Source organism: Hemitrygon akajei, chromosome 9, assembly GCF_048418815.1.
Source record: "Hemitrygon akajei chromosome 9, sHemAka1.3, whole genome shotgun sequence".
Taxonomy (NCBI): Eukaryota; Metazoa; Chordata; class Chondrichthyes; order Myliobatiformes; family Dasyatidae; genus Hemitrygon; species Hemitrygon akajei.
In genome coordinates this window covers 118,145,014-118,167,541 of record NC_133132.1, presented here as the reverse complement: position 1 = coordinate 118,167,541, position 22,528 = coordinate 118,145,014, and the positions used below count along the sequence as shown (strand labels likewise).

The 22,528-nt window shown below is 42.0% G+C and overlaps 1 protein-coding gene across 3 annotated transcripts in view; it reads right to left on the bottom strand.

Annotated features, from left to right (window-relative positions):
- The window catches only part of LOC140733474 (lysophospholipid acyltransferase 2-like), a 144,825-nt gene that overhangs the window by 58,921 nt on the left and 63,376 nt on the right, over positions 1–22,528 (bottom strand). For all 3 annotated transcript variants that reach the window (XM_073056861.1, XM_073056862.1, XM_073056863.1), the window contains one exon: positions 3,613–3,708. In XM_073056861.1, coding sequence (XP_072912962.1) covers positions 3,613–3,708 — 96 coding nt within the window. The remainder of the gene's footprint in view (positions 1–3,612; positions 3,709–22,528) is intronic.

The window sequence follows — 22,528 nt, the reverse complement described above, 5'->3', positions numbered from 1 at the left end:
CCACCAGCATCTCATATCCATTCAACAGACTCACCAACTTAACCCACGCGAGTCCATCCAATTCTTCCTTATGAACTTGCCCAACACCTCTCTCAAATTGGGATACCCCTGGCTCACCACTCAATACCCTCACTTTGCCTGGTCACCTGATTTATTACCGAGTTGGGGAGCCACTTGTTGGCCACCTGCCTACAACCTCAGCTGTCTTCACCCTCCAAGTCCACGGAAATGGAGGAAACTCTCGACCTCACCAAACTTCCACAGGAATACCATGATTTAGCCATCACATTCAAAAAAGGGAAGCCAGCCAGCACCCTGCCTCCTCACAGCCCATACGACTGTATGATCAACCTCCTTCCCAAGGTCGTTTGATCTCCCTCTCCCCCGAGACACAAGCCAGGGATGACTACATTGCCGAAGCATTGAAGCACCTCTTCATTTGACCGTCCCAGTCCTCAGCCAGTGCAGGATTCTTCTTCATCAAAAAAAAAATAGGGTTCTTCGTCCCAACGTAGATCACCTGGGCTCAACAAAATCACCAAGGACCACTACCCTCTCCCTTTGATTCGAAGCACTCCATGGAGCCCAGACCTTCACCAAACTGGATCTACAGAGCATTTACAACCTGATCTGCACCTGCCAGGGGACTGAGTGGAAGACTGTGTTCATAACACCCACAGGCCATTATGAATACCTAGTGATGCCTTTCGGACTTTCCAAAAATCCAGCCATTTTCTAAGTCTTTGTCAATGAAATCCCCTTAAAATGTGTTATGCAGGTATGTGTTCATCTACCTCAATAATATCATCTTCTTCAAGAGCCCCAAGACCATTTTGGTTCAGTCCTTCAGCATCTCCTCAAAAACCTGCTCTACGGCAAGTTGGAGAAATGCCAGTTTCACACCCCACAGTTGTTGATTACCCAGACTGTTCTCTCTCAAACAGCTACAGTGCTTCTTGGACTTCTCCAACTTCTATGGCTACTTCATCAGGAACAGTTATCAGTTAGTGATGGTCCTCTCACCTTCCTCACCAAATCACCTATTTCACTGATAACCTGGTCTGCTGCTGTGACCATGTTTTCAAGGAGTTCAAGAGACACTTCATCACCTCGCCCATTCTCTGGTCCTTTTGTGGTAGAGGTGGACACATCTGACATGGGCGCTGGGGCCATCATTTCCCAGCGAGGACCGGAAGTGAAGACACACCCTTAAGCCACCCTCTTCTACAAGTTCAACTCTACACATCAGTGTTACAGAGGAGGAAATGGAGAGCTACTTGCCATCAATGGGCCTTGGAGGAATGATGACGTTGGATACTGGGAAACACTGAGCCTTTCCTGATCTGGACTGACTACCAGCATCTCATATCCATTCAACAGACTCACCAACTTAACCCACGTTAGGCTCACTGGGCCGCCTTCTTTCAGCAATTCAGCTTTACTATCTCCTAGTGACTTGGGCTCCAAGAACACTAAGGTGGATGCCCTGTCACGACAGTTCAATCCAGCTGAAACAGAGATACATCCTCGCCCCGATCAGACCTTGACAACTGGATCTGCCAGGCACTACAGCGCAAGCTTGCCCCGGCAGACACACCTGACAGCTGCGTATACATGCTGGTAACCATGAGCTCTGAAGAACTCCAGTGGGCCCATTCCTCACCTCTCTCCAGCTATCCACAATGGATTCTGGATTTTCTACAAGGCTGGTTCTGGTGGCCCACCATGATCGCAGATGCACATTCAGTTCATCACTGTCTGTCCTCAGTGCTCAAACTCCTCCAACCAGTGCCTCTAGACTCCTGCAGCCCCTGCCGGTCCCTTGAAGCTGTAGTCCCACATTGCCAAGGATTTCATTGTGGGTTTTCCACCTTCCGACGGGCCACGGTGTTCATGACAGTGGTGGACTGGTTCTCCAAGGCTCACTTCATTGCCCTCCCCAAACTGCCGTCAGCCAATGAGATGATGGACTTTGCTCTCCAACATGTAGTTCGTCTCCACTGCTTCCCCCAGACCAACAGACACTCAAGAGCCAAACAGCAAGTGGAGAAGTTTCTGCAACGCTTTGCTACTTCTACCCCTTGGTAGCATCCACTCTAGGCCAAACTGTCCCATAATCTACACAGTGCCTGTGCCACAAGTGCGTCACCTTTTGTGAAGTGCTTCCTAGCTACCAGCCTCCATGGTTTCCCGCAGTGGAGGTCCCGTCTCCCAGGGCCCTGGTTCGCTGCTGCTGGAATGTTTGAAAGAGGGCACTGAGAGCCATCCTAGCTGCCAACCACACCTACTGCCACCAAGCCAGCTTGCCCCAGGTCATTGGTCCCTTCAAACCTACCCACCGCATCAATCCAGTCAATTACCATCTTTAGCTGCCACAGACCCCCAGGGTCACACCTACTTTCCATGTGTCCAGTCTCAAGCCCGTTGTCCAGGGACCACTCAATCCAACTGCCCTGCACCTCCGGAACCTACGATGGTGGAAGGTGATCGAGGGTATGCAGTTCGCTAGTTGATGGAGTAGCTTTGTCGTGGATAGGGTGTCCAGTACCTGGTGGAAAGGTACAGCCCAAAGGAGAGGTCTTGGGGTGCCATCCAGTTTTATCTTGGATCCATCGCTCACGGGAATTCCACTGGATCCATCGGGATCATGCTGAGGTATTGGATTCTGGTGGGGTGGGGGCAGGGGGAGAAGGGTCCTGTAAGGCTTGCACAGGCAGGCACCACCTAGTTAATAGAAGTCAGAAAGCATCACCTCCAGCCCACTTAAACTCAGCTCTCATCCATAATCCTTGGTCACTCATAGAAACCCGACAGCTTCAACCAGTTGCTCTTAGCCTTCAGTTACCTTGCTGTGTTAAGTATCTGTGCTTTCTTGCTTTGTGGCCCCTTGTGGCTTGTTATTTTACAGTTTATTAGGAAAATATTGTTTACTGTCAAATTGTCTCTACTGCTCTGGTATAGGGTCAAGCCTCCTCTATACTTCCTGCTAAAAACCCAGAAAACCATGGAATAAAATTACCTCACCTGTCAATCTGTACTCCTCCCCCTGCCTCACCACCTTATTCTGACTCCTTCATTTCTTCCTCTCCAGTTGTAATCAAGGGCCTTAGCCTGAAACATCAGATGTTTATTTCCTTTGTTAGATAGTACCTGACTTGCTCAGTTCCTCCAGCATTCTGTGTGTTGTTGAATTGATCATATTGATGCCTTCCCTGTTGAGTGGTCAAATATATATTTACTCAATGAATAAGTACATTAGCCTGAAGTGATTGTATGCAAAACTAACATGGCTAAAACAGTACAGTGCACCCACACCAGGCCAAGCAGGCAATTTCTATTGTGCAGCACTTATATTTGGAAACACTGCAGGAATCTGACTTGTCTAAATTTAGCATCTTCTGGAAATTGTTAACACTAGTAAATTTTACAGAACCGGCACTGAATATATTGGGTCAAATGTTGGCTGTTGCATACAGAATTTAAAAAGCAAACCTCCATTTTGAAAAATGAATATAATAATCTTCCCAAACATAAAGCAGAATTCCAGTAATGTCTACTTTTTCCTCAGAATTCATTTAACTTGGTTTCAAATAGTGTGAGCAATACACTTACCCAGTAAAGTCAGCTGAATATCGTCCGTAATCAAAGAGGTATACTCTGCTAACTTGGCAGAGGGTGAGGTATCCAAAAGCAAAGACAAAACAGAACCTTTTTTAAAAAAAAGGAAAGTTTTTAAACACTTAGTTGCATACATTCAAAATTAGCTTCCAGTAACTGCTTTCTTGTATATTTCATCTTAACAATGTTTCTAGAGAGAAGGTGGCTTAATAATTTTTCAAATTATGAACATTTATTGCCCATTCTAACTGTCCTTAACAAGATGCTGCTGAAATACCACCTTGAAACTATGCAGTCCTTCTGATGAGGTACTTTCTTGAAGCCACTGAATAGGCAGTTCCAGGATTTAGTTACGATTAGAATGCAGGAGCAGTGATATACACCCAATTCATGATGATGCAGGAACTTGGGAGGGAAAAACGCAAATAATGATTTTCCCACATGCCGCTCTCTCTTCTTGATCTTAGCAGACCATACGTTTGGTAAATACTCTGAGAAACCTAGATGAATAAATGCTGTTCCTGATATGAAATACACATCCGACAGGATCATGTACCAATGGTGAAAAGCATGCATAGTTTACACTGGATGGGATGAATACTGAATCAAAGTTAATATTATATATTTTATACCAGTAATATTAACTAAAATTCTTTCATTATTCTCGTGTTTTTTTGCACTAACTATTGTCTTCAGAGAACCTCGCTAAGTTTCCAGATATTGACACCACTGCCCTCTGCTGCTATAATACCGCTGCCTGTCCTACTAGTTTTTCATCATTACCCTGGTTCCTGCTGGAGAGTCTTACTCCTGACCCAGAGTACATAAAGTTGATACCCTGCCACATTTTTCCTGTGTCCAAACTAATGCCCCAACTTTAATATTTATTCAATTCCACAGAAAAACACAAGTGTAACCTCTGAATCTCTTCCACTCAAACAGCTTCTTGATCACCAATCATTAACCTAACTAACCTAGGAATGCCACTAACCTAGGAATGCCAACTTTGTATTTTATACATAATGGGCAGCTTGTGGAACAGGCTCTTTCTATCTCACATTAAAAGATCCTATTGGTTCTCAGAAATTTCTGCTGGGAGAATCACTCCAAGCCAAGTTTCAATTAATTCAGTACTGGATCAGCGAATTTGTGGATGACACCAAGACTGGGGGTGTAGTGGACAGCGAGGAAGGCTACCGTGGCTTGCAGCGGGATCGAGACCACTTGCAAAGCTAAAAAAAAGGCTGAAAAACGGAAGGTGGAATTTAATGCAGACAAGTGCAAGGTGCTGCATTTTGGTAGGACCAACCAGGGTAGGTCACTGAGCAGTGCGGTCGAACAAATGGATCTGGGAATACAGGTCCGTAGTTCACTGAATGTGGCGTCATAGGAGGATAGGGTCATAAAAACAGCTTTTGGCATATTGGCCATCATAAATCAAAGCAATGAGTACAGGAGTTAGGATATGTTGAAGCTGTATATGACCTTGTTAAGACCTAATTTGGAGTATTATGTGCAGTTTTGGTCACCTACCTACAAGGAAAGATGTAAACAAGGTTGAAAGAGTACAGAGAAAATTTATGGTAATATGCCATAATGACTTCCACCCAGTGGCTCTAAGATCTAGCATCATGAAGTGCTTTGAGAGGCTGGTTATGGAACACATTAATGCCAGCCTCCAAGACAACCTTGACCCAGTGCAATTCTCCTACCATTGAAACAGGTTTTATGGCAGACACCATCTCCCTGCCCATACACTCATTCTGAATGACACCTATATCAGACCACTGGTTATTGACTATGATTCCAACTTGAATACAATAATTCCAAACAAACTTATCACCAAACTCCACACCCTGGGAGTCAACACCACTCTCTGCAAATAGATCCTTGACTTCCAGTCTAGCAGTCCGCAATCAATAAGGACAGGCAGCAACACCTCTGCCATGCTTATTCTAAACAGTGTGCTCCACAAGGCTGCAACCTTCGTACCCCAGCATATTCCCTGTGCAGTCATGACCACTCTAATTCCATCTACAGGCTTGCAGTGGGTCACAACTCAAATAACAATGTGTCAGAGTACAGGAAGGAGATGGGCAGCTTAGTAACATGGTATCATGACAACAACCTTTCCCAAGAAACCTTACCAATACCTCTACAGGAGGCTATGGAAACTTGACATGTTCCCAGTGACCGTAACCAATTATTTTCAGAAATGTACCATAGAAAGTAATCCTATCTGGATCATAACTGCTTTGGTAATGCAACTGCCCTGTATTTGATTGCAAGAAGGTGCTCAGAGTTGTAGACACAGCTCAGCACACCACAGAAACCAGTTCCATGGAGTATATACTTCTCACTGCCTCAGAAAATGACCAGTATAATCAAATACATCACCCGTCCTGGAATTGTTCTCTTCTCCCCTTTTCCATCAGACAGAAGATACAAGATCTTGAAAGCACATACCACCAGGCTCAAGGACAGCTTCTAGCCTGTTGTGATAAGACAATTAAATGGTTCCCTAGAATGAAAAGATGGACCATTCTGGGTGTCGAAAGGAGAGGTTGGGGCCCCAGCAGAGGGGATGTGATGCCCAAACAACTGGCTTGAGCACGAGGTTGGATCACTCTGGATGTAAAGCTGATTTGAAGAGGTTTTGGGCAGGGCAATGAAATCTGGTCCCAGATAGAGTCACTGGGTGGCGAAATCTGGGCCCAAAAGGCTTTCAGAGCAGCAGTGCCCAGATCCTAGTGTGAGGTACAATCCGCTGTTTAGATAATTTAAATACCTGCCCAGATCGCAGGAGAGAGCCAATTTTGTTCACTCTCCACAATCTTCATTTCCTCCCTCCAGGGTGTCAAAGCCTTTCACTGTTGTGTTTGATCAATTTAAACGCTGGTCCAGATAGACTGAAAAGACAGGGTGTTGGTTGGGACAAGAGCCAATTTTGCTCGTTCTCTGTGTTGGTCATCTCCCTGGCATTGAGGCTATGAAGACTGCCCCAGCTGCTGTGCTCTATGCCCACTAATGTGATGAACTCCAGGGTTTGGATCTGAGGACTCAGTTTTGGTTTGGAATGCTGCTGTTCGCTTCAATTGTTCTCATGATTTGTATTTTGTTTTCTTTCTCTTGCACATCCTGCGTCGGTCTCTTATTTTTTATTCTTTTTTTCCTTGTTATGATCCCAGCCCCCTCCTTCTTGAGAATCGCAAGATCGCTATTAATTCGGGTCTTGGATCCAGGAAATGAGAGAGAATCCTCAGCAAGACAAAGCAACGGATTTGGCCATTGTTTCTTGGAGACACCTTTGTGGATTGCGATCCTATACTACGTGCCAGCTCTCAGGGCAACGTGGACTGGGCTACGTGCACACCCTCTGGCAATGTGGGCTGGGGATTGCATCACCCCACCCTGATTGACATCTACAACCCTGCAAGTCAAGATAAAAGAGGGGCTGCAGGGGGCAGTCCCCTAGCGACGCACCAGAAGGAGACACCATCGCTCATCGCTCCCGTGATAACGGGAAGCTATTCGGAAGCCACGTGTGTTCCATTTCCTCTGGCCTGGGGAGCGGGTGGCTGATAACACCAAAAAGGACTTCGAACTAACAACAGGGAACCAATGTTCCCGATTCAACGGTTTGCGTCCTAAAAGACTGGGCAAGTTTCTTTTCTCACAAAACCTCTCTCTCTCTCTCTCTCTCCAACAAGTGAAACCCAGCGGTCCCCAAAAGGCTAAAGCCTGCATGAACTTGACAGACTTTTATATTTCCATCGGACAATATTTTTACCCCTAGACAAAACGATAGAGCTACTTCTTATTGATGATTATTACTATACCCGCGCTTTAGATTGAGTATTGACGACGTATATTATCTGAATGTTTGTATTAACCTTACTTTTGTGCCCCTTTATAAATAAAAACTTTAAAAAATAGTACCATCAGACTTCAACGGACCTCTCTATCTTTGCTGGTAAGTGACCCAGTTACGGGGTTCGTAACATCCTTAATTGAGTTCTTTCAGGTTTCTTGCTTTGTGACTATCAGTGAGTGAGCAAGTCTCAAAGTTATGTAATTTATTCTTTGATAATAAATTAACCTTGACTCCTAAGCACACAATCAACCACATTATGATCTTTCACCTTGTTTACCTGTAGTGCCCTTTGTATCTCCCACCACGTTTTTCCTTCGTTGTTATTGTTTTACCTTGCCCTACCTCAGAGCACTGCATGCAAGACGAGCTTTTCACAGCATCGTGGTACGTGACAATAATAAGCCAATTTCTAATTCAATACCAATAGCAATCCAAGTCCTTGTTCACCAATTCATAGCAGTTAAAGGACAGGTTTTCATCACTAGCTCTGCAACATCTTAAATATTAATTCCTTCTCCCACCAGCACATTATGTACCATTGCTGAAAAGCAGCGGTCACATGTTTAAAGTACTCTAACTGCAATTTATCCCCTATGAAACCTGCCGGAAGAAAAGATTGAAAGGAACAGGTCTGAGAATGGTTTCCAAGTCAGGAACCAAAGACGACTTATTGTTTATTTTCCCGTCAGTCTTTAAGGAGGAGTTATTTCATATAGAAATGAAGTACAATGTACTAGAGGAGCAGAAGGGATACTAAAGCTAGGACTCTCTGGATGATAATCAAAAACTTTTAAAACAAAACATATACTGTACGTCATGTGAATTCTTCAAGATCTAAATAAATTAAATGTAAAGGAAAATTAAGAAGGACAAAGTGAGAATAGGAGACATAAAAAATCCCAAAATCTCTCCTAGCATGTCAATAATAACCAGGTAATATGGAGATAGGGAAGAACAATGTTATCTGAAATGAAGGGCAAAGTCAGAATATAAATAATTACTTTCTACCAGCATTTAACAACGAAGCGTTTTCTACAAGTGGGATAATACTCGGGAGTATTTAAACGAGTTTGGCAGGCAAATAGGAACCAGAGCATCCAGGTCAGAAAATAAAGATTGAGAGGAAGGTAAATGTCATGGCCATTAAGTTTGTAAGGAAGGAAGGGCAGGGATAACATAACAAACACACTTCAATCTGCCTGTCCCATCTTGTCCATTGTAATGACAGGAGTATTAAGAAGAAGGAGGTGAACCTACATCATGATTCAGTGCATAGATTTATGAGTTTGTGGCTATTAAAGAGACTTGGTTCAATGAGACAGGACCTCATACTTAATGTTTCAGGGTTTCAATGTTTTATAAAAGATATAGAAGGAAGTAGAAGCAACAAACTCAAAATACTAGAGGAACTCAGCAGGCCAGGTAGCATTTAGGAAAAGAATACAGTAGAGGTTTCAACCCAAAACGTCAACTGTACGTTTTTCCTAGACGTTGCCTGGTCTGCTGAGTTCCTTCAGCATTGTGTGCGTGTTGTTCTGATTTCCAGCATCTGCAGATTTTCTTGTCTGTGAGGGAAGTAGAAGGGCAAGGGAGTTACACTATTCATCAGAGACAACACAGTTGCACTCAGTGAGTACATAATAGACCTCATCTCAAGTCTAAATATAAATAAAATTCAAAAATGAGATTGGTGCTCACTCTGATGATGATGATCCAAAATGGCCCTGATTGAGTTCTACTGCAATAACTACCAAAACAGTGAGGAACAGGTATGCAGGCAGAATAGAGAACAATGTGAAAACAGTAGGGTGGTTGTCACAGATGACTTCAACTTCCTCAATCTAGATTGGGTCCTCTTTAGTGCAAGAGGTTTAGGTGGGGCAGAATTTGTGAGGTGCATCCAGAAGGGCTTCTAACATCAGTAGGTAGATAGTCTAGTGAGAGGGTGGCCATACAGGACTTCATTTTTGGAAATGAGCTTGTCCAGGTGACTAACCTTTTTGTTGGAGAACACCGAGTAAACAGTGATCAAAGTTCCTTTCAATCATCAAATTATGAGAGTTTAGCCAGGAACCAGGGAGAGTTCAAAGGGAACAAATTAAGATTTACCAAAACAGCTTTTATTTGGCAAATCTGCATCTGATATATGGTGGCTTTCAAAAGATCAATTGCATAGAGTACAGGACAGATATGTCCCAGTAAAGAGGAAGAACAAAGGATGGCAAGGTATGGAATCTTTGGATTACAAGAGAGGTGGTGAATTTAGTCAACAAATGGAAAGAAGGGTATGTAAGATTTAGGAGGCTGAAATCAATCAGGGACACTGAGGATCATCATTGTCATCATGATGTGCTGTGTCATATAATGTGGGCTCTTGTGGTCTTTGCCCATGATTGTCCTTGGCAATTTTTCTACAGATGTACTTTACTATTGCCTTCTTCTGAGCAGGGTCTTTACAAGATGGGTGACATCAGCCATAATCAATACTCTTCAGAGGTTTTCCGCCTGGCCAGTGGTCGCATAGCCACGACTTGTGATATGCATCAGCTGCTCATACAACCATTCGCCACTGTTCCCAAGGCTTCACATGACCATGATCAAGAGCGGCTGGTCTAAGCAGGAGCTACACCTTGCTCAAAGGTGACTTGCAGACTAACAGAGGGTAGGAGCGCCTTACACTTCCTGTGCTAGAGATGCATCTCTAGCTGGCCACCTACGAGGATTAGAAAGAAGCTAAAAACAAACTCAAGAAGGCAATTCAAGAAGGCCAAGAGGGGCCATGAAAAGTACTTAGCAAATAGGATTAAAGTGAATCCCCTGACATCTTACACCTGCTTGAAGAGCAAAAGGATAACTATGGAGAGGGAGGACCACTTAACGATAAAAGAGAGAACATATACTTGGAGGCAGAGGACAGGTAAAGGTCCTAAATGAGTACTTTGCATCAGTATTTACAAAGGAGAACATTCAGGATATTGAGATCAGTATCAGGCATGTTGATATGCTAAGGTATTTTGCAATTAAGGAAGAGGTAGTGTTGGATCTCTTGAAGAACTTTGAAATGGGTAGGTCCCCAGGACCAGTTGGGATAACCTCCGTTTATTGAGAAATGCAAGACATGAGATCATTGGGGCTTCAACCAAGATCTCTGTGTCCTTTCTAGCTAGTGGTGAGATCCCAGAAGTCAAGTGAATAGCATATGTTGTTCTGTTATTGAAAGGAAATAAGGATAATACAGTGAAAGGAAATTACAGTGGTATGAGAGATGATTTGGCCAAAGTAAATTGGAAGGAGATGCTGGCAGGGACGACAGCAGAGCAGCAATGGTGTGAGCTTCTGGGAAAATAAGGAAGGTGCAGGACAGATGAATTCCAGAAACAAAGAAATGTTCAAATGGCTGAATAGTACAAACATGGCTGACAAGGGAAGTCAAAGTTAATGTAAAAACAAAAGAGAAGGCAACAATAAAGCAAAAATTAGTGGAAAGACAGAGGATTGGGAAGCTTTTAAAACCTGCAGGAAGCAACTAAAACAATCGTTGGAAGGGAAAAGATGAAATATGAAAGCAATCTAGCAAACAATATCAAAAGGGATAGTAAAAGCTTTTTTCAAGTATGTAAAAATAAAAGAGAGATGAGAGTGGATATAGGGCTGCTAGAAAATGAGACGAGATGAATAATAATGGGGGCCAGATGAACTAAATGAGTATTTTGCATCAGTCTTCACTGTGGAAGACACAGCAGTGTGCCGGATGTTAAAGAGAGTGAGGGAACAGAAGTGAGTGCAGTTACTATTACAAGGGAGAAGGTGTTCAGAAGGCTGAAAGAGCTAAGGGTACATAAGTCATCTGGGCCAGATGAACTGCACCCTGGAGTTCTGAAAGAGCTAGTGGTAGAGATTGTGGAGTGATTAGTAAAGATCTTTGAAAAATTATTGGACTCTGGCATGGTGCCAGAGGACTGGAAAATTGCTGCTATCACTCCACTCTTTAAGAAAGGAGGAAGGTAGCAGAAAAGAATTATAGACCAGTTAAGAAGGCATACGGTGTATTGGCCTTCATCAATTGTGGAACTGAATTTAGGAGCCGAGAGGTAATGTTGCAGCTATATAGGACACTGGTCAGACCCCACTTGGAGTACTGTGCTCAGTTCTGGTCACCTCACTACAGGAAGGATGTGGAAGCCATAGAAAGGGTGCAGAGGAGATTTACAAGGATGTTGCTGGATTGGGGAGCATGCCTTATGAGAATAGGTTGAGTGAAATCGGCCTTTTCTCCTTGGAATGATGGAGGATGAGAGGTGACCTGATAGAGGTGTACAAGATGATAATAGTCAGAGGCTTTTTCCCCAGGGCTGAAATAGTTGCCAAAAGAGGACACAGGTTTAAGGTGCTGGGGAGTAGGTACAGAAGAGATGCCAAGGGTAAGTTTTTTACTCAGAGAGTGGTGAGTGCGAGAAATAGGCTGCCGGCAACAGTGGTGGAGGTGGATATGATAAGGTCTTTTAACAGACTTTTAGATAGGTACATGGAGCTTAATAAAATAGAGCTATAGGTAAACCTAGTAACTTCTAAAGTAGGGACATGTTCAGCACAACTTTGTGGGCCGAAGGGCATGTACTGTGCTGTAGGTTTTCTATATTTCTATGTTAACCTGACCTCAGTGGTTGGAAACATGTTGAAGTCAATTGTTAAGGACGAGATTACGGATATTACGGAGTACTTGGAGACACAGGACAAGATAGAACAAAGTTGGTTTCCTTCAGGGAAAATCTTACCCAACAAACCTGCTGGAATTCTTTGAGGAGATGATAAGTAGGATAGATACAGACAGACAGATATACTTTATTGATCCCGAGGGAAATTGGGTTTTGTTACAGTTGCACCAACCAAGAATAGTGTAGAAATATAGCAATATAAAACCATAAATAAGTAAATAATAATAATAATAATAATAATAAGTAAAGGGTATGCAGAGATTGTTGTATATTTGGACTTTCAGAAGGCCTTTAACAAGGTGCCACACACGAGACTGCTTACCAAGTTAAGAGCCCAAGGTGTTACACAAAAGTTACTTGCATGTTTAGAGCATTGGCAGATTGGTAGGGAACAGCGAATGGGAATAAAAGGATCCTTTTCTGGTAGGCTGACAGTGGCTCGTGGTGTTCCGCAGAGGTGAATTCAACCCAACATCAACATAACTTTGCAATGCATGGGAACTAAAATGAAAGGGCCTTTCCCAATAAATAAACATGTCTAGGCTGGATATGATTCGGGTAAACACAGAAGTCCGAGTGTTTCTTCTAAGGAAAAATAAGACAATTACCTGTACGAATACCGACACAGCCTTGCAAATTTATCCTTTACCAGGAAGCAATAACTTAGCTCACACCAGTATAAGCTTAGATCAAAATTGTATTGATAAAACATTTTTAACTATAATAAATAAAATACTATATAATAGTATAGGGCTAATAGGGCTAAAAGACGACAGAGGTTGCTTTGGCAGTCAGGGTGAAGGATAATGCTAAGAGCTTCTACAGGTATGTTAAGAGCAAAAGGATAGTAAGGGATAAAATTGGTCCTCTTGAAGATCAGAGTGGTCGGCTATGTATGGAACCATAAGAAATGGGAGAGATATTAAATGGGTTTTTTTTGCATCCGTATTTACTAAGGAAACTGGAATGGAGTCTATGGAAACAAGGCAAACAAGTAGGGAGGTCATGGAACTTATACAGAATAAAGAGGAGGAGGTGCTTGCTGTCTTGAGGCAAATCAGAGTAGATAAATCCCCAGGACCTGACAGGGTATTCCCTCGGACCTTGAGGGAGACTAGTGTTGAAATTGCAGGGGCCCTGGCAGAAATATTTAAAATGTTGATATCCACGGGTCAGGTGCCAGAGAATTGGAGGATAGCTCATGTAGTTCCGTTGTTTAAAAAAGGCTCAAAAAGTAAGCCGGGAAATTATAGGTCGGTAAGTTTGACATCGGTAATAGGTAAATTATTGGAAGGAATACTAAGAGATAGGATCTACAAGTATTTGGATAGACCGGGACTTATTAGAAAAAGTCAGCATGGCTTTGTGCGTGGTAGGTCATGTTTAACCAATCTACTAGAGTTTTTCGAGGAAGTTACCAGGAAAGTGGATGAAGGGAAGCCAGTGGATGTTGTATACATGGACTTCAGTAAGGCCTTTGACAAGGTACCGCATGGGAGGTTAGTTAGGAAGACTCAGTCGCTAGGTATAAATGGAGAGGTAGTAAATTGGATTAGACATTGGCTCAATGGAAGAAGCCAGAGAGTGGTAGTGGAGGATTGCTACTCTGAGTGGAGGCCTGTGACTAGTGGTGTGCCACAGGGATCAGTGCTGGGTCCATTGTTATTTGTCATCTATATCAATGTTCTGGATGATAATGTGGCAAATTGGATCAGCAAATTTGCTGATGATACGAAGATTGGAGGTGTGGTGGACAGTGAGGAGGGTTTTCAAAGCTTGCAGAGGGATTTGGACCAGTTGGGGGAATGGGCTAAAAAAATGGCAGATGGAGTTTAATGCGGACAAGTGTGAGGTTTTGCACTTCGGAAGGTCAAACCAAGGTAGAACAAACAAGGTAAATGGTAGGACACTGAGGAGTGCAGTAGAACAGAGGGATCTGGGAGTACAGGTACATAATTCCCTAGAAGTGGCGTCACAAGTAGATAGGGTCGTAAAGAGAGCTTTTGGTACATTGGCCTTTATAAATCAGAGTATTGAGTATAAAGAGTTGGAATGTAATGGTGAGGTTGTATAAGACATTGGTGAGACCGAATTTGGAGTATTGTGTGCAGTTTTGATCACCTAATTACAGGAAGGATATTAATAAGGTTGAAAGAGTGCAGAGAAGGTTTACAAGGATGTTGCCGGGACCTGAGAAACTGAGTTACAGAGAAAGGTTGAACAGGTCAGGACTTTATTCCCTGGAGTGTAGGAGAATGAGGGGTGATTTGATAGAGGTGTATAAAATTATGATGGGTATAGATAGAGTGAATGCAAGCAGGCTTTTTCCACTGAGGCCAGGGGAGAAAAAAAACCAGAGGACATGGGTTAAGGGTGAAGGGGGAAAAGTTTAAAGGGAACATTAGGGAGGGCTTCTTCACACAGAGAGCGGTGGGAGTGTGGAATGAGCTGCCAGATGAAGTGGTGAATGCGGGCTCACTTTTGACATTTAAGAAAAACTTGGACAGGTACATGGATGAGAGGGGTTTGGAGGGAAATGGCTCAGGTGCAGATCAGTGGGACTAGACAGAAAAATGGTTTGGCACAGCCAAGGAGGGCCAAAAGGCCTGTTTCTGTGCTGTAATGTTCTATGGTTAATACAAAATAAAAAGGCCCATCATATATGTAGCTGTCTACATACAACGTGCACGCAATTGTTGAATGACTTTAATGGCAACTTTTCCCATACAGAAGACTGCTTCTCTTTTTTTTGCTCCTGTGGTGTGGTGTGGTGGCCTGGAAAGCACTGATGGGTGGTAGTGGGGACAAATATGACAGCTGTATGCAGGAGGCTCTTAGTTACTTAGATGGGTACATGAATATGCAGAGAGAATGGAGGGATTTATACTGGAATGGCAAATTAAATTTTAGAGTGAAGAAATTGCTGAGTCCTGGCATAGAGATAGGTTGCAGAGAAAACTTAATGCCATAATCTTCCAGTCATCCCTGGATATGGGTGACATGTCAGAAGATTGAAAAGAGATATATGCAAAACCATTAGTTAAGAGAATATTCACAGACCAGTCAATTTAACTGGTATGGTGGGTAAAGGATTACAAACAAGAATGGAAGGGGGTAAATAACAGGAATTTGGAGAGATTAAATTTAACTAAAGGAGAGCCAATTTGTATTGGCAGACATACCTTGATTACACAAATCATTCATGCTGTCAGGAATTCAATAGGGCACACCTTAGGTCTTTATTAAATAAACGTTTTAGACTAATCAAGTCTGTGTGAAAGAATCACAAGAAAATGACAGCCATGTCTAGAAATTCCATTGATTAAGACCCATTTCCAAAAAAGTTGAGAAATTTTCCAAAATGCAATAAAAACAAAAATCTATGATATGTTAATTCACGTGAACCTTTATTTAACTGACAAAAGTACAAAGAAAAGATTTTCAATAGTTTTACTGACCAACTTAATTGTATTTTGTAAATATACAAAAATTTAGAATTTGATGGCTGCAACACACTCAACAAAAGTTGGGACAGAGTTAAAATAAGATTGAAAAGTGCACAGAATATTCAAGTAACACCGGTTTGGAAGACTCCACATTAAGCAGGCTAATTGGTAGCAGGTGAGGTATTATGACTGGGTATAAAAGTAGCGTCCATCAAAGGCTCAGTCTTTGCAAGCAAGGATGGGTCATGGCTCACCCCTTTGTGCCAAAATTTGTGAGAGAATTGTTAGTCAGTTCAAAAGGAACATTTCCCAACACAAGATTGCAGAGAATTTAGGTCTTTCAACATCTACAGTACATAATATTGTGAAAAGATTCAGAGAATTCAGAGACATCTCAGTGCGTAAAGGGTAAGGGCGGAAACCACTGTTGAATGCGCGTGATCTTCGAGCCCTCAGGCGGCACTGCCTAAGAAACCGTCATGTTACTGTGACAATTATAGCCACCTGGGCTCAGGAGTACTTCGGAAAACCATTGTCACTTAACACAGTCTGTTGCTGCATCCAGAAATGCAACTTGAAACTGTATTACGCAAGGAGGAAGCCATACATCAACTCTATGCAGAAACGCCGGCGAGTTCTCTGGGCCTGAACTCATCTCAGATGGACCAAAAGACTGTGGAACCGTGTGCTGTGGTCAGATGAGTCCACATTTCAGCTAGTTTTTGGAAAAAATGGGCATCGAGTTCTCCGTGCCAAAGATGAAAACGACCATCCTGATTGTTATCAGCGAAAGGTGCAAATGCCAGCATCTGTGATGGTATGGGGATGCATCAGTGCCCACGGCATGGGTGAGTTGCATGTATGTGAAAGTACCATTGATTCTAAGGCGTATATTAGGATTTTAGAGAGACATATGTTGTCATCAAGGCGACGTCTCTTCCCGGGATGTCCATGCTTATTTCAGCAGGACAATGCCAGACCACATTCTGCACGGGCTACAACAGCGTGGCTTTGTAGACACAGAGTGCGTGTGCTTGACTGGCCTGCTGCCAGTCCAGATCTATCTCCTATTGAAAATGTATGGCGCATCATGAAAAGGAGAAATCAGACAACGGAGACCACTGACTGTTGAGCAGCTGAAGTCTTATATCAAGCAAGAATGGACAAAATTTCCAATTGCAAATCTACTACAATTAGTATCCTCAGTTCCAAAACGATTAAAAAGTGTTATTAAAAGGAAAGGTAATCTAACACAATGGTAAACATGCCTCTGTCCCAACTTTTGTTGAGTGTATTGCAGCCATCAAATTCTAAATTTGTGTATATTTACAAAGTACAATTAAGTTGGTCAGTAAAACTATTGAAAATCTTTTCTTTGTACTTTTGTCAGTTAAATAAAGGTTCACGTGAATTAACATATCACAGATTTTTGTTTTTATTGCATTTTGGAAAATATCCCAACTTTTCTGGAAATGGGGTTTGTAGATGCTGAGTGGAAGGGAGTGGGGGGGGGGGAGGAAGGAGAAGGGGGAGGTAGTTACAAGTACAAATTCTTGGTGCTATTTTTGGACTTTTGATCATTTTAAAAATCTTTTATAGTATTTTGGCATGACGTTTGTAGAATTTTACTGCAATATCTAAAAAGTCTTGATGTGCTGAGTGTCCTTTTCTTTTGCCAGTCATGAATCAGTTAGGTCCTTAGAGATAATGAATCATTTTGAGACAAGACTATTCCCAGACATTTCAGTGAACTGGTCTGGAATGAAACAAGCCAACAGAATCTCACTATATGGTTGGATACAAATTGTATTGATAACTCAGAAATATATATGGTTATAGTTTTAAATATTTTCAATTGTTTCAGTTTTTTCCCCTCATATGATGATATTTCAATTCTGTAGTAACATAAAACAAAAGCTATTCCAAAAAATCCCTATTTGGATTCAATAGGGTCTTTTAAGCACCTCTTAGATAGGTACATGGAGCATAGAAAAATAGAGGGCCATGCACTAGGGAAAGTCTAGGTAGTTTCTAGAGTAGGTTACATGGTCAGCACAACATTGTGGGCCGAAGGGCCTGTAATGTGCTGTAGATTTCTATGTTCTATGTTCTAAAATTCTGTGCAGCTCTTTTCAGTTGAGTAACCTCCTCAAAATATTATGCTAGCAGAAAGACAGTCACATTGGATTTGGAGATGAGCCATCATCTCAGCTGGTAAAGATGTCATGTGCTATTATGCAGACCAGTCAGTCCACATTTGGCCTCACTCTACTTCTGAAGTTCTGCGATTGGTTTAATGGCTCCTATGCACTCCTGGATATTTGGACAAAACTGGACTCGGAATAGTAATCAGAGGCATCGGTTCTTGGATGCAACATTGGAAAGTCACAAGCAGACAGAATACTTCTTTGTTTGATCAGCACCCACACCTCCAAAAATAAATACATGCAATACTAATGAATGAGATAATGGCATTGTGCCAATAGCTAATGATCAGTGATGGGCTCAAGCCCACCCTTTCCAGAATACTCATGGATTAGGGTACAGATAATCTGAATGTTGATACAAATAGGTAATTGGAAAGGAAATAAAAGATCATTTGGGATGGTTATGGGAAAATTATGGCATTACAAGACTGAACAGTAGACAAATGGTTTCCTTGCATGCAGCAAATTGCATCATTCCATGAAGTTTCCTTTAGCAAATCTAACATCCAGCATGAACTGGTTTAGAAATAGTGTCAACCTGCTTGTGAAAATAGATTTTGTGTAATCTATCTGGCACATGTCAACATGTTCTGGTTTTGTCCTATGGAATTAAAGTAGGAATTTGTTCTTGTCTTCACACAGGTCCGGAGAAAAACCTCAGAACAAGTTCCAAAGAACGATGGGTCACAGAAACCATGGATACTGGAATCTAGAGCAAAAATCAACATGCTGGAAGAACACAGCACGTCAGGCATCATCAGTAGAGGGAAATGGGCAGTTGATGATTGGGATCAAAGCCCATTATGTGGGTGAAATATGAGAGGAGATAGCCAGTAAAAGCATGTGAGGTGAAGGGGTGGAGCAAGAACAAGCAAGTGACAGGTGGATCCCAGATAAGGAGGGGTGATAGGCAGATGGAGAAGGGAGGACTAACAGAGGCGGGGAGGTCATAAGTCTGGGAGACAAAGGCCTGTAGATAATGGAACTCCTCCACCATATTGTTTATTGCCTCAAAGGAACCTTGCAGGATTAGCTGGCAAGCTTGAAATCTCCAACAAGGAGTAGGGCCCATAGACACTTGCAATATTCTCCAAGGTCAGTTCTAATGGAAGCATCTTTTGGCACTGTAAATAAAAGTGTATAGCCACATCTTGGCAGCAAATAGGAACAATTGTATTTTGCTCCTTTTGCCCAGAATGGGGTGCCTTTTTCCCCTACATATTCTGTGAATGCCAAACACTTAATTTTCTTTGGAATAAAAAAAATCTTTACATATTGTATTTCAAACATTACTGCAAGTTTGTCAAAAGTCAATGCCAGAAATGAAGAATGATTATGTCTTCATATTTGCTTCTTAATCTGCAGTGAATTTCCAACTTTTAGTGCTTTCTTATGACTAGCCATTACTGTGCGGGGTGAAGCTTTGCACTACACCCATGACTATTACACTACTGTGAAGACAAAGGCTGCCTTTGTGCTCCACAAACCAAATTCTACTTTGAACTAAATAGGACAGGGATTACATAATGATAATTTTGATTATTTATGATTAATTGCACAAGCTGTCATGCTTCTATTTCTCACAATAAGTTTTCATACTTCGGTAGGGATTTGTGAAATATAGTTGCAAGGTAACAAAAGTTTTATTTTCCAGAATACCTTGTGGCTAAACTACATACTGGGGTGTTTCAATACAAACCCTTAAAATTTGCACAAGACTGAACATTAACAACAGAAATATGCAGCTTCAGGCATTTTTTTAGTTTAACGTCCAATAAAATGGCCAGTAGTACTGCACTATAATTACAATACAGAAATGGAGGAAACCAGCTTTACTTCATTTTCGACACATTTAAGGAACAGTAATACAAACCTTCAGAAGTATCACATCCGTAACTGGAAGACTGTTTATTGACATTCACAACAGATGCTTAAAAAAAAAATCTAACAGGTAAGGACAATGGACAAATTCCAAAGATACCATAAGCAGGTCAGGTTTTAATAAAATTTATTAAAAGTTAAAGTTATTAGAGTAATGTGAGAGTTTAATCTCAAACATCAGGGTAATGCACATATTGTTTTTGTTACATATTTAAGAAAAAGATTGAGTAAAGGAATATACATTCTCCCACCACCCCTCACAAATGGACTTGAAGCCAATAAATCACGTTAAACTTTTAATCAAAGCATTCAGAAATCACATGAATAAATATGGCCGCTTGAAAAATTAATGAATGCATACACAAATGTCAATGCAAACTCATTCCACAACTCCACAGCAAGATCCCAATCCTGGCAATCACTAATTACTACACAGACATCAGACCAACCCAAACACAAGAACCAACAGAATATCAAATTAAGTTCTTGCATATCTACAACTAAAGCAAAGGTGACACTGGTTCACGCCCTAGAAACAGTACACCCTTACTGGTTTCACGAAATTACAAGACAGATAATAACATAAGAAATAGAAACAATGGCAAGCTATTCGGTCCTCTGTCATTCAATAAGATGTTTAATGATATTTTTACCTCAATACCATTTCCAATATTTCCCCATACATTCTCCTTCTTAATATCCAAAAACCTACTGATTTGTCTTGAATATACCCGGTGACTGAGCCTCATTAGCTCTATTAAGTAAGGATTTTAATAGCTTCACTGTAGTATGGGTGAAGAGTTTCTTTACTTTTCTTTGCCCTAAATGCCAGCCGCATATCTTGTGACCGCTGGTTCTAGATAACCCTTGCACCACGTTTGTCAAGATTACCCCTCATTTTCCTAAACTCAAAACATATAGTCTGCTTTCTCTCCTGATATGTCCCAACAATTCCAGGCATCAATCCAGTGCACCACCCTTTCACATACAGGATAGCCAGGAAGAAGCTGAAGAATACTTAGGAGAGCTAGAACAAACTGGTATTAAGAAAGATAAGGTAGCACTTTTAAAAGGCATCAGGGGCCAGAAGGCAGAGGGTGGTAGTAGGCAGGAGTGTATTCTGCCTGGAGGTTGGTGATCCATGGCATTCTATGATGACCTGCTCTGGGACCCCTGCTCTTTTGTGACTTTTAAAAATAGCTTGGATGAGGAAGTGGAAGTACAGGTTAGTAAGTTTACAGATGACACCAAGGTTAGTGGAGTTGTGGATGATGTGGAGCTGTCACTGTAGATTGCAAAAGGACATTGACAGAATGCAGAGCTGGGCTGAGTAGTGGCAGGCGGAATTCATCACAGAGCAGCGTGACGTGAATCATTTTGGAAGGCTGAATTTGAAAGCAGAATACAGGGTTAATGGCAGAATTCTTAGTAGCGTGGAGGAACAGAGGGATTTTGGGGTCCACATCCATAGAACCTTCAAAGTTGCCAGAATTCAAAGTAAAATATATTATCAGAATACATACATGTCACCACATACAACCCTGGGATTCTTTTTCTGCAGGCATGCTTAGCAAATTTATAGAACAGCAACTGTAAACAACAGGAATTATTAACTAAACAACTGCAAATGCAGATATAAATAAATAGCAATAAATAATGAGCATGAAATAACAATATAACAGAGTCCTTATTAAGTGTAGCTATCCTCTTTTGTTCAAGGGCCTGATGGTTGAGGGGTAGTAACTGTTCTTGAACCTGGTGGTGTGAGTCCTGAGGCTCCTGTACCTTCTATCTGATGGCAGCAGCAAGTAAAGATCATGGCCTGGGTGGTGAGGATCTTTGATGATGGATGCTGCTTTTCTACAGCAATGTTTCATGCAGATGGGCTCAATTGCTGGGAGAGTTTTACTTGTGATGTATTGAGCCGAATCCACTACCCTTTTGTAGGATTTTCCACTCAAAGGCATTGGTGTTCCCATACCAGGCTGTAATGCAGCCAGTCAGCACACTTTCCACCACGCACCTACAGATGTTTGCCAAGATTTTCGCTGACATGCCGAATCTCGGCAGAATCCTGAGGAAGTAGAGGTGCTGTGCTTTCTTCGCAATAATATTAATAAGATGGGTCCAGGACAGGTCCTCTGAGATAATGCCACCCAGGAATTTAAGGTTACTGACCCTCTCCACCTCTGATCCTCTTATGATTACTGGCTTATGGACCTCTGATTTCCCTCTCTGGAAGTCTACTATCAGTATCAATTCTATCACATTGCCGTGCAAGTTGATAGAGACGTATATGATGTGTTGGCCATCATTAGTTGGGGGATTAAGTTCAGGTGCCAGCTCTATAAAACCCTGGTTAGACCTCATTTGAAATATTGTGTTCAATTCAGGTTGCTTCATTATAGGAAGGATATGGAAGCTTTAGAGGTTGTGCAGATAAGATTTATCAGGATGCTGACTGGATTAGAGGGCATATCTTATGATGATAGGTTGAGCAAGCTATGGCTTTTCTCTCTGGAGTGATGGAGGGTGAAGGGTGACTTTGTTTAGGTGTACAAGATGATAAGAGGCATAAGTGGACAGCCAGAGACTTTTTCTAAGGCCAGAAATGGCTAATACAGGGCAGTATAATTGTAAGGTGATTGGAAGAAAGTGTAAGGGGCATATCAGAGGTTAGTTCTTCATATAGAGAGTAGTGGGTGTAGAATGTCCTGCCAGAGGTGGTGATAGAGTCAGATACAGTGGCATGCAAAAGTTTGGGCACCCCCTGATCAAAATTTCTGT